The sequence below is a fragment of the Schistocerca americana genome, chromosome 8, assembly GCF_021461395.2.
Source record: "Schistocerca americana isolate TAMUIC-IGC-003095 chromosome 8, iqSchAmer2.1, whole genome shotgun sequence".
Lineage (NCBI taxonomy): Eukaryota > Metazoa > Arthropoda > Insecta > Orthoptera > Acrididae > Schistocerca > Schistocerca americana.
This window is the reverse complement of record NC_060126.1, coordinates 393314040-393329179: the sequence shown is the minus strand read 5'-3', so window position 1 is coordinate 393329179 and position 15140 is coordinate 393314040. Positions and strand designations below refer to the sequence as shown.

At 44.0% G+C, this 15140-nt stretch overlaps 1 protein-coding gene across 2 annotated transcripts in view; it reads left to right on the top strand.

Annotated features, from left to right (window-relative positions):
- LOC124546000 (cytospin-A) overlaps positions 1–15140 on the top strand; it is a 947875-nt gene that overhangs the window by 586660 nt on the left and 346075 nt on the right. For both annotated transcript variants that reach the window (XM_047124972.1, XM_047124971.1), the window contains exon 2: positions 11989–12092. In XM_047124972.1, the coding sequence (XP_046980928.1) occupies positions 11995–12092 (98 nt within the window). In that variant the 5' untranslated portion in view covers positions 11989–11994. The remainder of the gene's footprint in view (positions 1–11988; positions 12093–15140) is intronic.

Here is a 15140-nt window from a genome sequence, read left to right as displayed (position 1 = left end):
TGGAGTGACTGTTTTTTCTCTCTTCTTTGAGGTTCTTCCTTGGGATTTTTTCCGTTCTACAGCAATGTATTATCGCCTGCATTAATACCACGCGCAGTCATAAAGTTTTAATTATCAACTCCAAGAGATCAAGCTGAGACCATCAACCTTGGCGATGTTATGTCTTCTTTATATTTTCACTCTCCATGAGAGATGACTTGACAGCGCGGGAGGTGTCGGTTACAAAAGTCTAAATTTTGGATGTTCAGGAAACGATCCACCTACAAAATCACATCATTAGTCTGGAAGTGCGTGCCAAGCAATGCTTCCTTGATCTGAGGGGAGAGTGTGAAGTCTGGAGAGTATGAGAATCAGGTTAAATTTGGTAGTCCAGAGATGCAGCATGTGTTCCTTCGGCGAAGTTGGCTGGGATATTATCGTGCATCGAATACACCCCGTGGGACAGCTTCTCTCGACGCTTTGCCTTTGCCGTGCCTATCCCATCATGCGCCAGACACTTCTGCTTCCCGCACATCATCTGCGTCGAGTTGGTAGCTAGACTCCAGGCGCTGTTCCACGAGAGACAGTACGTGCCGACCGCTGAGAGCGCACCATGGGTTTGGCAGCACTACAGCCTATAAATACAAGTGTGACTTTTGACAAAGTAACCCCCAGCAGACACCTACTTCGCCGACAAGCAGTGCCCGCATCAGAGGCAATGGCGCTGCAGCCGGGACTCTAGATGACATCCGCGGGTCACGAACGCACCAAGCACCGCTAAGGATGTTCAGATATCACCATAGTATCGATGACTATACAAATGAGTAGTAGTCAATTCGCACAGCGATACTACTCCAATGAGTACTCCAAAGAAAAGTATCGACACCTACTCCTATCGTATTTATTTATTTATTTTTATTTTATTTTATTTTTTTCCCAAAAGGATTAGCAAAACGTGTACTAGGTATTATACTTGCTTCCTTATTTTATGTAGTCTTACAAATCACATTGAATACTATTCACGTTTTCGGAGGTTTCCCAAAAAGTACATGCAGCAATTTTTAGGAGACAGCTTACTTCTATTGTGAGTATAGTTGGCCCAGCTTTAGAAAATAAACTCTCACTAGGCACTTACCCTGCAACGGCGATAAGATATTCTTAGGCATATTTCTACAAAGGTAGAAAATGTCTTTCTTGCTTTCCCATTCTGCAAATGGATTGCTCTTTAAAGATGTTGAAGGGTATGACAAATAGAGAGATACTTGTACACTTTGTTTCCATTTTTTTCTGTGCTCGTGCGATAGCTTTGCGTCATGTTTCCAAAAGTAGTATTCCTGTGCTACAATAGACGAAGCAGCATCAAAGTTGTTCATAAACCATACTTTCGAGGTGCTGTGTCGCATATTTCTAGAACGTGAGCTGCTGGTTTTTAAAACCGTGGGTCCAATAAGGAAGAAATTGCTACATGGTCAGTTTATTCTTCCTTCCTTCTGCTCTCTAAATAAAACACCGTCCGTACGTTGTTTGACAACTGCTGAGACTCTGAGTAAGAATGTAGAATTACTTTAATGTTATTAGAAAGAAAAGAAATTCAAGAAATTTTTAGCAGTGTTCTTAAGGGTTTCATGCACGGATTACGAATTTGTCGTAAATGCAGGAAATGCGTAAATTCTAAGTGTCACTATGGGTGTCGAAAAAGACGTTTCCCAGCGCTGTACTTCTTAATTCTATTTTCCGTGTATTATTTCCGCAAAGGACCTTGTAACTTCGAAAATCAAAATGATAGTTATTCCTAGCTAGACAGTGAATGATAAATAGCTGACAAAAGTTAAAAGTTAATCCAAGAAATAAGCCTGTACAGGTACAACCATTTTCTATCAGAGGACGTCAATAGCGAATCAGTAAAAGAAAGCTTTCTATTTATCAACCTTTATGAAGAAAAAACATGTTTGTATCAACAATCGAGGCTCTTACAGTAACTTTAGCCGCTTAATCAGTTTTTTAATTAATTTGAAAGAAAGAAAAAAATACTTCTGCAGCGTTCACAAACTTGTTTTGAGATCAAATCATGATCAGTTCAGTACACTGAAAAGAAAAAATAAACAATTTTCAATTTAAAAACACAGTACGTGCATGAACGAATCAATTAAGCACTTACTTTCGTTCATCACAGTGAAGATCTACCTTTTTGGCAACGGAATGCATTTTGGATACGTATTTTTCACATTTAGAACGTGTTTTTGCAGTTTTTGTGTCTTTCAGATGGGGACATTTGTGGTGGCATCGTGACACCTTTGCCTTTCTTTGGCTGACTGCGTCCCGCTGTGACTTACACTGCAGATTCGTCGCCCCTGCTATAATTTTGAAAATTTTTGCGAAGGAAGAACGTTGTCCATCGCAGTCTCCAAGCTCTCTAGAAAATTTCTGTAATTCATTTTCCTCTTTGATTTGATTTATGCCATGCCGAGTTGTTACATAAAATATCGATGCACCATGTTGCTACTGTATTTAGAACGGTTTGTGTAGAAAAATATCCAGATTGTCTTCCTGTTTCACGGTTTTCTTCGCGACCATCCTCTCTTCTTTCTGCTTCATCATCATCCTCTGTTCGCTTGTAGTTTCATGATCGGAGATTTCTTCTCGGGCTTCCAGCCGCGTTGGGTGGTTAAAATCTCACGAGCTTTCTGCCGCGACATTTGCTTCCTGTAACGGCTGGTTATCTTTTATCATTTGAAGAAAACTGCTGTAGATTCGCATCGAATGCTTGTCGAAGCTTTCGGCGAACATGCTCTTGGGAAAAAAGTGTTCCGAGTGGTTCAAAAAATTGAAAAGTTGTGAGTTTGACGTGAAAAACGACGAGAGCGAGAAAACACCGAAAAAGTTCGAAGACAAAGAATTGCTGGCGTTATTGGATGAAAATTATATTCAAAGTCAACAGTAACTTGAGAAACATTTGAATGTGACGCAAAAAGCCGTTTCCCTTTGGTTGAAAGCTACGGGAAAGGCGCAGAAAAAGGGAAAATGGGTTCCGCATGAACTGAATGAAAGACTGCAAGCAAATTGAATGACCACTTGTGAAATGCTGCTCGCCAGATACAAAAGAAAGTCCTTTCTCCATCGAATAATGGCAGATGAAGAAAACGAATATATTTTGAAAATCCTAAGCGTCATAAATCGTGGATGAATCCTGGCAAACCATCGACATCCACTGAAATACCAAATCGCTTTGGAAAGAGGACAACGCTTTGTGTTTGGTGGGATCAGAAGGGTGCTATCTATTATGAGCCACTAAAACCTAGCGAAACCGCTAACACAGACCGCTCTCATCAACAAATGATCGATTTAAAACTAGCATTACGTGAAAAAACGACCGGAATGTGGAAAAACGCAACACAGTCCTATTGCTCCATGATACGCCCCATCACACACAAAACGGGTCAGGGAAATGATCGAGGCTTTTTCTCCAGACTTTTCTCCGTCCGATTATCATCTGTTTGCATCAGTGGGACACGCTCTCGCTGAACAACACTTCAGTTCGTATGAAAATGCACGAAAATGGCTCGCTGACTGCTTCGTTTCAAAAGAACAACTGTTTCTTTGGTGCGACATTCATATCCTGACGGAGAGGTGGGAGAAATGTGTAAATAGCAGTGGAGATTATTTTGAATAAAATATTTATCAGTTTCAAAGAACAGAGGTGTAATTATTGCAACCCAATTCCGGTTTCATACTTCTACTCCTGGTAAAGATGGAAAAAAAATGGTAGCGCTCGAAACTGGTAATAGCTGGCTGGCTCCAGTCTCGTTACTGTCATTTTTTTTCGTTCAGTTGGAGTGTTTACTCCGTATGTATATAAAATTCTCTAATACAACTGTCATTTTTTGTGAAAAATTACTTCTAATTACATGTCGCACACAAAAATCCAGTTTTCATTGCAAATATAAATTTGAGTACCAACCTTCTACAAAAATTTCATAATAACGAATGTATAAATTTAAAAAGAAAAGAACATAATAAATAATTTTTTTCCGTCCATGTATTTTACGGTTCACGGAAATGCTCTTAGAACAGGCACCGTTGATAAAAAATTTGTCTACCACGAATCGAAGCTAGCGTCCACCATGTGGCAGGCAAGCACTCTACAACACACATTGCTTGTCGAAAAATCGACTTTACTTTAGCGTATTAAAATTGGTTGGAAAATTTCAAACTGGAATCTCTCGAGAATTTTCGAGAGTTGTGTGAAACTGCTTTGGTAGTTTCATGTTTGAGTTCTGAACTCCGTGTATTACAAATATAAAAAAAAATTACAAATTCGAGTGCTGTGTGGCCTTCCTGTTAGTACAGTTGGAGGCGATGGATTTGGAATAGATTTTGAGTGCTAATGACGGGGAAATGAGTTAAGAGTACGTACATTTGCCGTACTACGTTAGATTTGCACTTTGTCTAACAATAAGACGAGGGTACTAAACACATCACAAGTTCAGTTTGACAGGGACGGATGAAAGTGAGTGACCACTCCCCCATTCATCTTAATCTGCTCAGGGATATCACGGAAAAGCAAACTCTGGATGGTCAGACAAGGATTCGAAGCCCGCTTATTCGGAATTAGTCCAGTGTTAGTTTACCTTAGCTCGATCATAAACACAATTTTAAATTAATGGACGGCAAAAGAATTAGCAGTGTTTACAGATCTGTGTTTTCTGTATGCCTCATAAGACGAATGTCAGGGTGGCATTTAGAAAAGGTCACCGCCGATTTTCTTCGCCAATAGTTTTTGCAACGGAGCTTGTAATCCGCCTCGAATGAATCCTCTTCGATGAAATGTTAATCTTCAATCTTTCTTGGTAATATTTTCACTAGACAGTAGCGCTCACAAACATAAAAAATTTTTAATCATGCCGTTATTTGACGACATTGATTGTTCTCTAAATACTTAGAGTAGCGCACGAACATGCGACTACAGTTCGACGCAGGTTGTCGATGTGTTAGATAGTTTGTGTTTGTCGCCTGAAAACGTAGTGAACTACATAAATTAATCTACGAGATCTAATGAAACCGTCTAAATAGTTTATTTTGGTTACGTTTGAACCCTATTCATTTGAAAGGGGTCATGTACATACCTACAGAGGTGTACATAGCAGACCAAAATTATTTCAGGTTACTGATTCGATTCTCACTAGGCGCAACATCTTTGCTTTTAGTTTTATTTCATTCCTGTATTTGCAAGTATTATCGAATAGAGATGTTACATGAGAAATACTGAATAATAATTTTCAAATGAAAACCTGTTTTATTTTTAACTACTAACCTCATGAAAAGGAGAGACTTCTTACTGTTCAATGTGTAGGGTGAGTCATATGAGACGTGACACCCCTCTTATTTCGTAGACGAAGTTTCCGACAAAGGACAGTACGCTATGGAGGCACGTACTGTGGTATGCAATATTTTAGGTTGGTGCATAAGTTCGTTGTGTTTTTCCGTATGTTCAGTAACCACAACAGCTACACATATAATAAACAGAACAGATACTTCGGTCTTCAATAGTATATTCTCTTTCACTATTTACAACGGTCTGGAGTAACTTCTCGAATCCGTGACTGTAGAAATCACGTGCTTTTCAGGCGAAGAAACTGTCTAGCCATGTTCGGAGTATATTTTCATCCCGAAAGGAAGTTCCTTGAAGTTAGCTCGGTAAAGAGCGGAACAGGTGAAAGTCTGAGGGCGCAATATTGGGTGAATAAGAAGGGTATGGAGTGACTTCCCAACCCAACTCCTGTATAGTGCTTTTTTGGCAGTCTAGCAGAACGCAAGAGGGGTTATTGTGAAATAGCATCACTTCATGCAGTCTTCCTTGTCGTTGTTCTTCGACTCCGACTGCGACTGCATAAATGTCAGCAGAGATGGTTACACTTCGGGGAAGCAATTCGTAGTGTCACACCGTCGCTGTTCTACCAGATGCATAACAATAACTTTTGTGGATGCGCACAGGCCTTTGTACGGGGAGTTGCTGCGTTGTTTGGGCTCAGCCACTCCTTTATTTCCTTATGTTAGCATAAACACTCCGTTTTTCGTCACCAATAATGATGAAGCATAGAAACGTGGAATGATAGCATTTAACCACATTTGCCTGTTATCGAGTACTCTGACGTGGGTCATTGTGAGTTAATACCTTTAAATGATCATCATCAAACCCCGAAGGTCTTCCTGAACCTGGAGGGCCACTAACAACTTAAAGATCCTCCTCAAAACGAGGAAACCGTTTTCTTGCTGTCCTCTCTGCAACGGAATTATCCTAATACACGGATCAAATGTTTCTGGCTGACTTCGCTGCTGTCACCCATCTACTGAACTCGAACAGAAGAATATGTCGGAAATGTTCCGATTTCTCCACTTGCCACTCCGTTTTCTAGCATCCACATCCACCCGCTACCTCCAGATGATAAAATGACAATAAGTAAACTCAAAGAACAAGTTAACTACAGTAAAAAAATGAAAAATGACAATCGATAAATAAACCCACAGCAACCGGAATAGTAACATGCAAAAAAAAAAAAGCGCTACGAACATACGCACAAACCTAATAGAATCTGAATTCTTGTATCGATCGAGATATTGAAGCAGTTAATATATTTTAAAATTTCAACGGCATTCCCGCGGTGATAACACCGTTTCCCGTCAGATCACCGAAAGTAAGCGCTGTCGAGCTTGGCCATCATTTTCATGGATTACCGTCCGGGTGTGCCGAGAGCTGTTGGCAAGCGCGGTGCGCTCAGCCCTTGCGAGGCCAATTGAGGAGCTACTAGACTGAGAAGTAACGGCACCGGTCTCGAAAACTGACAACGGGCGGGAGGGCGGTGTGCTGACCACATGCCCCTCCGTACGCGCATCCGGCGACGCCTAAGGACTGAGGATGACACGGCTGCCCGTCGGTACCGTTGAGTCTTCAAGGCCTGTTCGGACGGTGTTTGTTTGCGTGTTTTTTTTTAATGGAATGATATACTTTTGTAAATGCATCCGAAAGCAATTGAAAATACGAGTACAGTGGTATAATACACTCCTGGAAATTGAAATAAGAACACCGTGAATTCATTGTCCCAGGAAGGGGAAACTTTATTGACACATTCCTGGGGTCAGATACATCACATGATCACACTGACAGAACCACAAGCACATAGACACAGGCAACAGAGCATGCACAATGTCGGCACTAGTACAGTGTATATCCACCTTTCGCAGCAATGCAGGCTGCTATTCTCCCATGGAGACGATCGTAGAGATGCTGGATGTAGTCCTGTGGAACGGCTTGCCATGCCATTTCCACCTGGCGCCTCAGTTGGACCAGCGTTCGTGCTGGACGTGCAGACCGCGTGAGACGACGCTTCATCCAGTCCCAAACATGCTCAATGGGGGACAGATCCGGAGATCTTGCTGGCCAGGGTAGTTGACTTACACCTTCTAGAGCACGTTGGGTGGCACGGGATACATGCGGACGTGCATTGTCCTGTTGGAACAGCAAGTTCCCTTGCCGGTCTAGGAATGGTAGAACGATGGGTTCGATGACGGTTTGGATGTACCGTGCAGTATTCAGTGTCCCCTCGACGATCACCAGTGGTGTACGGCCAGTGTAGGAGATCGCTCCCCACACCATGATGCCGGGTGTTGGCCCTGTGTGCCTCGGTCGTATGCAGTCCTGGTTGTGGCGCTCACCTGCACGCCGCCAAACACGCATACGACCATCATTGGCACCAAGGCAGAAGCGACTCTCATCGCTGAAGACGACACGTCTCCATTCGTCCCTCCATTCACGCCTGTCGCGACACCACTGGAGGCGGGCTGCACGATGTTGGGGCGTGAGCGGAAGACGGCCTAACGGTGTGCGGGACCGTAGCCCAGCTTCATGGAGACGGTTGCGAATGGTCCTCGCCGATACCCCAGGAGCAACAGTGTCCCTAATTTGCTGGGAAGTGGCGGTGCGGTCCCCTACGGCACTGCGTAGGATCCTACGGTCTTGGCGTGCATCCGTGCGTCGCTGCGGTCCGGTCCCAGGTCGACGGGCACGTGCACTTTCCGCCGACCACTGGCGACAACATCGATGTACTGTGCAGACCTCACGCCCCACGTGTTGAGCAATTCGGCGGTACGTCCACCCGACCTCCCGCATGCCCACTATACGCCCTCGCTCAAAGTCCGTCAACTGCACATACGGTTCACGTCCACGCTGTCGCGGCATGCTACCAGTGTTAAAGACTGCGATGGAGCTCCGTATGCCACGGCAAACTGGCTGACACTGACGGCGGCGGTGCACAAATGCTGCGCAGCTAGCGCCATTCGACGGCCAACACCACGGTTCCTGGTGTGTCCGCTGTGCCGTGCGTGTGATCATTGCTTGTACAGCCCTCTCGCCGTGTCCGGAGCAAGTATGGTGGGACTGACACACCGGTGTCAATGTGTTCTTTTTTCCATTTCCAGGAGTGTATTTGTTAATTCGCAGGTTCAAACTCTTCACAAAGGAATGCGAAATGTATTCTAAAATTGAAAAGCAAGTGGGCCGAAATCGGTTATTGCGTTGTAAACGCACTCACGCCGGACCACGCCTTTGTATCAAGCCTATCGATTGGTAACTTGTCGACACTCCAGAACCAGTAGAAACTGCATTGTCTATCGGCAGGTCATTTCAGCTTCAGCATTCTTTCAAGCAGGCGTATACACCAATGAGTAGAAGTTAGACACGCTAATTTTATACGGCAAATGTCAAATAAATCTTATCGAAATGGGAATGGAAACCTGCCTGAAGAAGCTATTTTTTCAACAAAAACCTGGAAGCATGTGCACATTTGATATAGTTTCCCTATGAATCATCTGATGGGCCAGAAGCTAGGACATGCCGTAGTTCCGTATACAAAACTCGTAGGTGAACCCGTATCTGTGTCATAGAGAAAATGAGATTTTATCTTAGTACAGTAGGTCTGTCTTGCAGCATATAACGACCGAACCTGACACGAAAGTTCTGCTTGGCGGCGTTTACACAAAACAGCAGAGCTATTGAATTCAGTAATGAAAAAGTATACTGTTCCATTAGAAAAAAAATATTCTTTCAATAGCTCGGTTGATACCAGAGTTCAGCGCATTATCCACACACAACGTTACGTGCCCATCGTCACTGTATGAACTGCGAAAAACGTCGTTTCGGCATCTGGAACCGTTCAGGAAATATAAGGGATGTTACGTCTTACGTGACTCATATATTTCATATTCGGCATTTTTGTTGGGAATTTTTGTTTGCTCTGAATATGTAAGTTTCCATGCAAATAATAATTCAAAAGTAAAATGTAATTTTTACCAAAAAATTACGCTGCAGTATGTCTCAATTTGTGATCGGATGAAACGAAGGCTATATACACAGCTACTGACACTTGTATAAGCATTCCAATTTTTATATACACAAAAGCGCTCTGAAATATTGGAAGTCAATTTCTTAAAGTGTTTTTAAGAAGCGCATCGTACACTAATTTTAGAAATTTGTCTGGGCAGTGATCGTATAATTCCTGCATGAAGAAAATTGGGGGAGGGGCAGTCGGTAAGATCGCCTGCAGTGTAGCCGTGTATGCTGCCAGCAGTACACTGTAGGCTGTCTGGTTGTCGTGTCGAAGGCGTCGGAAAGAAGAGCCCGTGGCACTGCTTAAAGGGTCCTTACAGGCTCAGTAAAAGTTTAACAATATCGACGCTAGCTCAGTATATTAAAGTAGATTTTATTGCGCAATACACAGCGGTTCTTGCCGAAACGGAGAGAAATTAAAGTCGCTTCGAATTTCCGAAAGAAGCGGGAAAAAGTAAATGATTAAATATCAGGAAGTGAGGTGGAAGACGCCGATGAAAGCATCGTAGAGTACTTCGAAAAACACAACTCGTGATTGATCAGGAAAAACGAATAGCTCGTTGTCCTAAATAGCCGAAGAAAGTGGAAATCAAAGTGTCATGACAATTAGCTTAGGTTACATTTTATTTGTAGCAGTTCTCAGAATTGTCTCGCTCAGCTCAGCTCTCCAATGACCATAAACATTTATTTTTCTTACAACAATTGCCACAGCACAGACATCAGATGATGTAAGCTTGCAATCAGTAAGTAATTGTTTTATTTGGTTTCCAGTAGCTGTCTCATTAGATAGATATCATACGGCACGTGTACGCGATAAATTTGACAGGTCACTTCTTTAATCTGTAATTAGTTGTTGTTGTTGTGATATATGAATCCATGTTGTTGTGAATGAGCCGCTAGTGCGTTAAAATGTTCTCTGGAAGCTACTGAGACTTCTTTTGCCCGTTCCGCATAATTTCTGCTTATGTTTCGTAAGGAAGCCAACTCAGTTGCAATACACGCGAGGTCCATATCACCGAGCATAGACATGTTCGCCACGAAGGCAGATGCGTAAGAGGCGACTCTGCTCCTTCATACTGAGCGGCTGCCAAGTGGAAAAATGAGTTCAAATTTGGTCAGAAGCGTGCCGCTACCACAGAAATTACTGCAAAAATGCATAACAAGGTCATGGAGGATTGCCGGCGGGAAGTGCGTGAATTTGCTGAAGCTGTAGGGATGTCATCTGAACATCACATTTTAACAGTGGAATTCGATACGAGAAAATTATCTGCTAGATGAGTGTCGCGACTTAACGCAGGATCAGGAACGCATCGGAATGGAAGTAACTGAACAGTGCCTTACCCTTTCTCAGAACAACCAGCAAGGTTTTTCGCCGGTTTGTGACCACAGATGAATCTTCAGTCCACTACTGTACCCAAGACAGAAAAAATGTCACAACCATCAAAGAAAGCAAAGGCAATACGATCGGCCGGAAGGCTCGTGGCGCTAGTTTTCTGAAAGAAGAAAAGTACTCCGCCGATAGATTGTCTTCCTACTTGACATACATTTACAGTACTACTCTAACCTAGACCAACTGCAGCAAAAGATGAGCCAAAAAAAGACGATGTTTGGCAAAGGAGAACGCCACATTTCACCAAATGCGCGCCCGCACACGTGTCGTTGCCACGGCAGAAATAAGTGAACCAAGATAAGAATTGTTGCCGCTCCCGCCTTAACTCGCCTGCTTACGCTCAGTCAGACCTCGTCTCTTCCCAACCTCAAAACTTCCCCCGCTGGACGGAAATTCCCTTCAAACGAATAAATGACAGCCCAAGTTACCGGTTATTTTGCAGGTCTGGAGGAATCTGATTTTCGAAATGTGAACAAGGCATTGGAGCGTAGCTAGAACAAGCGCCTTCATGTACTAGAGACTACACTGAAAAATAGTTTTACTGGGGTAATTTCTTTATATTTGATTCCGAGAAGGGTCCAGGGTTCGATTCCTGGCCTGGTTGGGGCTTTCTGTGCCCGAGGAGCGAGTCTTTGTGTTGTCGTCATCATCATCATCATCATCATCATCATTCGTGACAGTGGCTAGACTGGATTGTGTAAAAAAATTGGACACTGTAAAAATTGGGTCTTTCTACGGGCGCTGATGACCGCGCAGTTGAGCGCCCCAGAAACCAAACAACATTATTCCGAGAACTTTCCAGACTACCCTCGCATGAACTACTCAGGCACAGACATGAGACAGGATGGAGTAGCGTTTCGCTATTTGTCATCCAAGCTCAGTTCGACTCGATACCAAGCAGGCTTAGGGCCATTGTTGCTGCCAGAGGTGGCTGTTTTCGGACTAATTTTCGCTCTCTATTTTACCCCCAAATTCAGGGATGCGTTGATACTAACTAAGCATACATCATTATTTTTCAAACACTGTAGCTCTTTGTAAATAAATAAATAAAATAGAGTAAGTGCCCTACTAAGAGTACAAACTCAGTTCTGCGGTTCGATTTCCGGTTGAGCCGAGCATTTGTATTCAGTGTTGTGGCAGTGTTGACTTTCCAAGAGATTACGACATGGAGAAGTGAATGATTGCGCCACTGTGTCACATCTCTCGCCACGTGTTAACTGGCGTGTTTTGGCTTTTGCAGGGTCCGATGCCGAGCCCGCCCCGCAAGAGGTCCCGCGTGCAGACGCCCTCGCCCGTTCCTCAGGTGGTGACCAGTACGCCATCATCTAGCTCTGCCAGGGAAAGGTAAGCAACAACTACTACTCTCTGACAGTATCTTACCGCCTGTCTGCTGCTTAGTGAAGTATGCATTACCCTTAGCTGTATTTCGCAGATCGACACCAACGTGCTTACCTCACATAGAATTCGTGCACCAAATTATTTCGTCGTTTCTGCCCATACATCTGTACTCTGCAAGGCAGTGCTAGGTTTGTGCCGTAATATCTGGAACCGCAAGACCGCTACGGTCGCAGGTTCGAATCCTGCTTCGGGCATGGATGTTTGTGCTGTCCTTAGGTTAGTTAGGTTTAACTAGTTCTAAGTTCTAGGGGACTAATGACCTCAGCAGTTGAGTCCCATAGTGCTCAGAGCCATTTTTTGTGCCGTAATATACTTGCGTTCCCATTGTCTGCTAGCCGCTTCCCTCGTCCTTTCATGAATGACGCATGGGAAGAATTAAACATTGTGGCGGTCTGCTGTCGGGGAGTGATTTATTGATTGGTCGCATACTATCTCATTTGGTGCCTTCCCCATTCTGTACGCCAACGAATAAGTAGTCCAGTGTAGGTATGATCGCCAGCAGTAGGAGCCTAAAATAAATGTCAAGTGAATTCTCTTTTGTTAAACTTGGCCCTGACTAAAATGCTTTGCATCAGTCTCTGTGGACATCAGTGTGGTGCCTACAGTCGAATGGTAAAAATGTCAGTTACCTAAAAACAATCATTAACTCAAAAGAGTAACCACCTTGCGCAGTTCGCGATTACTTCTCAGTAAAAGCTACTGCTTCAGAGTGTATTACCACAAATTAAAGTCATAGATCTGACTGAACACAGTCACTTCAAATACGCAGAAAAACTAATAAACTGCTCTAACGCATTTTAACTATATATGTCCATAATACACACATCAAAAAAAGTGTTGCATCATCCCGGTTCCCAGAACTCCAGAAGATAGACGTTGACTGTGGATATTGTATCACAGACACAATCCCTTTGTCTGTCCAGAGACGTCACTACACCCGCCCAAATATGTAAACAACAATGCATAAGCAGTGCCTGTTAAACGGAGGGAGCTCGGCAGCCGATCAGTTCCAGTAATTCAACCGAGGAGGAGATACATGGCCCGTGTCCAGGCGTCTCGGAGTGAACAAAAGCTGTGTTATTCCGACATGGAGGGAGTGGGGGGAGAGAGAGAGAGAGAGAGAGAGAGAGAGAGAGAGAGAGAGAGAGAGAGAGAGAGAGAGAGAGACTGTCGATGACATGCCTCGCTCAGGCCGCCCCAGGCTACTACTGCAGTGGATGACCTCTACCTACGGATTATGACTCTGAGAAACACTGACAGCAACACCACCATGTTCAACAATGCTTTTCGTGCAGCCACAGGACGTCATCTTACGACTCCAACTGTGCGCAATAGGATGCATGATACACAACTTCATTCCTGACGTCCATGGCGAGGTCTATATTTGCAACCATGACACCATGCAGCGCGGTACAGATGGGCCCAACAACATGCCGAATGGACCGCTCAGGACTGTCATCACGTTCTCTTCACTGATCAGTGTCGCATATGCCTTCAACTAGTCAATCGTCGCAGACGTGTTTGGAGGCAATCCGGTCAGGCTGAACGCCTTAGACACACTGTCTAGCGAGTGCAGCAAGGTGAAGGTTCCCTGCTGATTTGGTGTGACATTATGTGGGGCCGACGTACGCCGCTAGTGGTCACGGAAGGTGCCGTAACGGCTGTACGATATGTGAATGTCATCTTCTGACCGATGGTGCAACCATATCGGCAGTATACTGGCGAGACACGAACCCTATCGAACATGTCTGGGATGGATTGAAAAGGGCTGTCAATGGACGATGTGACCCACCAACCACTCTGAGCGATCTACGCCGAATCGCCGTTGAGGAGTGGGACAATCTGGACCAACAGTGTCTTGATGAACTTGTGGATAATATGTCATGACGAATATAGGCATGCATCAACGCAAGAGGATATGCTACTGGGTATTAGAGGTACTGGTGTGCAGCAGTCTGGGCCACCACCTCTGAATGTGTCGCTGTATAGTGGTACAACATGCAGTGTGTGGTTTTCATGAGTAGTAAAAAGGGCAGAAATAATGTTTATGTTGATCTCTATTTCAATTTTCTGTACAGATTCCGGAACTCTCGAAACGGAGGTGATGCAAAACTTTTTTGATTTGTGTACAAAACAAATACTGTGCTCCATGAATGTCAGTTCAGTCAAAACTGGCGTGGTACAAAAGGAGTGATCCACGTCAGTGTGTGAAGAATAAAATACTGCGATCGAATGTACATAATTATATGAATGCGTGGTGTATGGTCTTTCGGAAATGTCCGGAAGGATTGACACCACGCATTCATATAACTGATTTGCCTCGATGGACAATGGATTCATCTTCTTCAGTGCGGGTGCACACGTACGTCCGACCTCCTGCGGGAATCTGAGTAGCGAGCATGGAGGAAATGGACAGGGTTTACGGATAGGTGCCGCTCGGTGGGAGTTCGGGTCTGCCGTGAGGCGTGCCGAGGTACTCCGCGCAGTTGAGATAATACTGTGTCTCGGATGGCGCAGCGTTTAAGGCACCTGCTTAGTAAGTAGGATATCCCAAATTCGAATCCTAGTCCGGTTTCCATTTTCCCTCGTCGCCGCTAATACCGTTTAATGTCTCGATGCAGCTGACATCAATAATCTCCTTTTCTTTCCTCCCCTCCCTCCAACTTAAATTATATAAAATGTACATAAATTTATTTTTTATGTTCTTAGTTTGGCAGCAGTGACCTCCCAATGTTCTTTTTGATTGATAAAATCCCTTGTGTGTACGATGTACTCAAGGATTAAAATAATGTAGTCCCGGTCGTTCTAGTTGGTCACAACCTCCATATCAGCTGTAATTTCCCTCATTTTCTCGTTGTGTTCATTTCACGGATCGTACGTGGGAGGAAGTAATAGGTTGCACTCTTCTCGCAAGGTACTGTCTTGGAGTTTCTCTCGCAAACCTCGCCGTCACCCACAAAGCCTGTGTTGTTATGACTGCCACTGGAGTTTGTT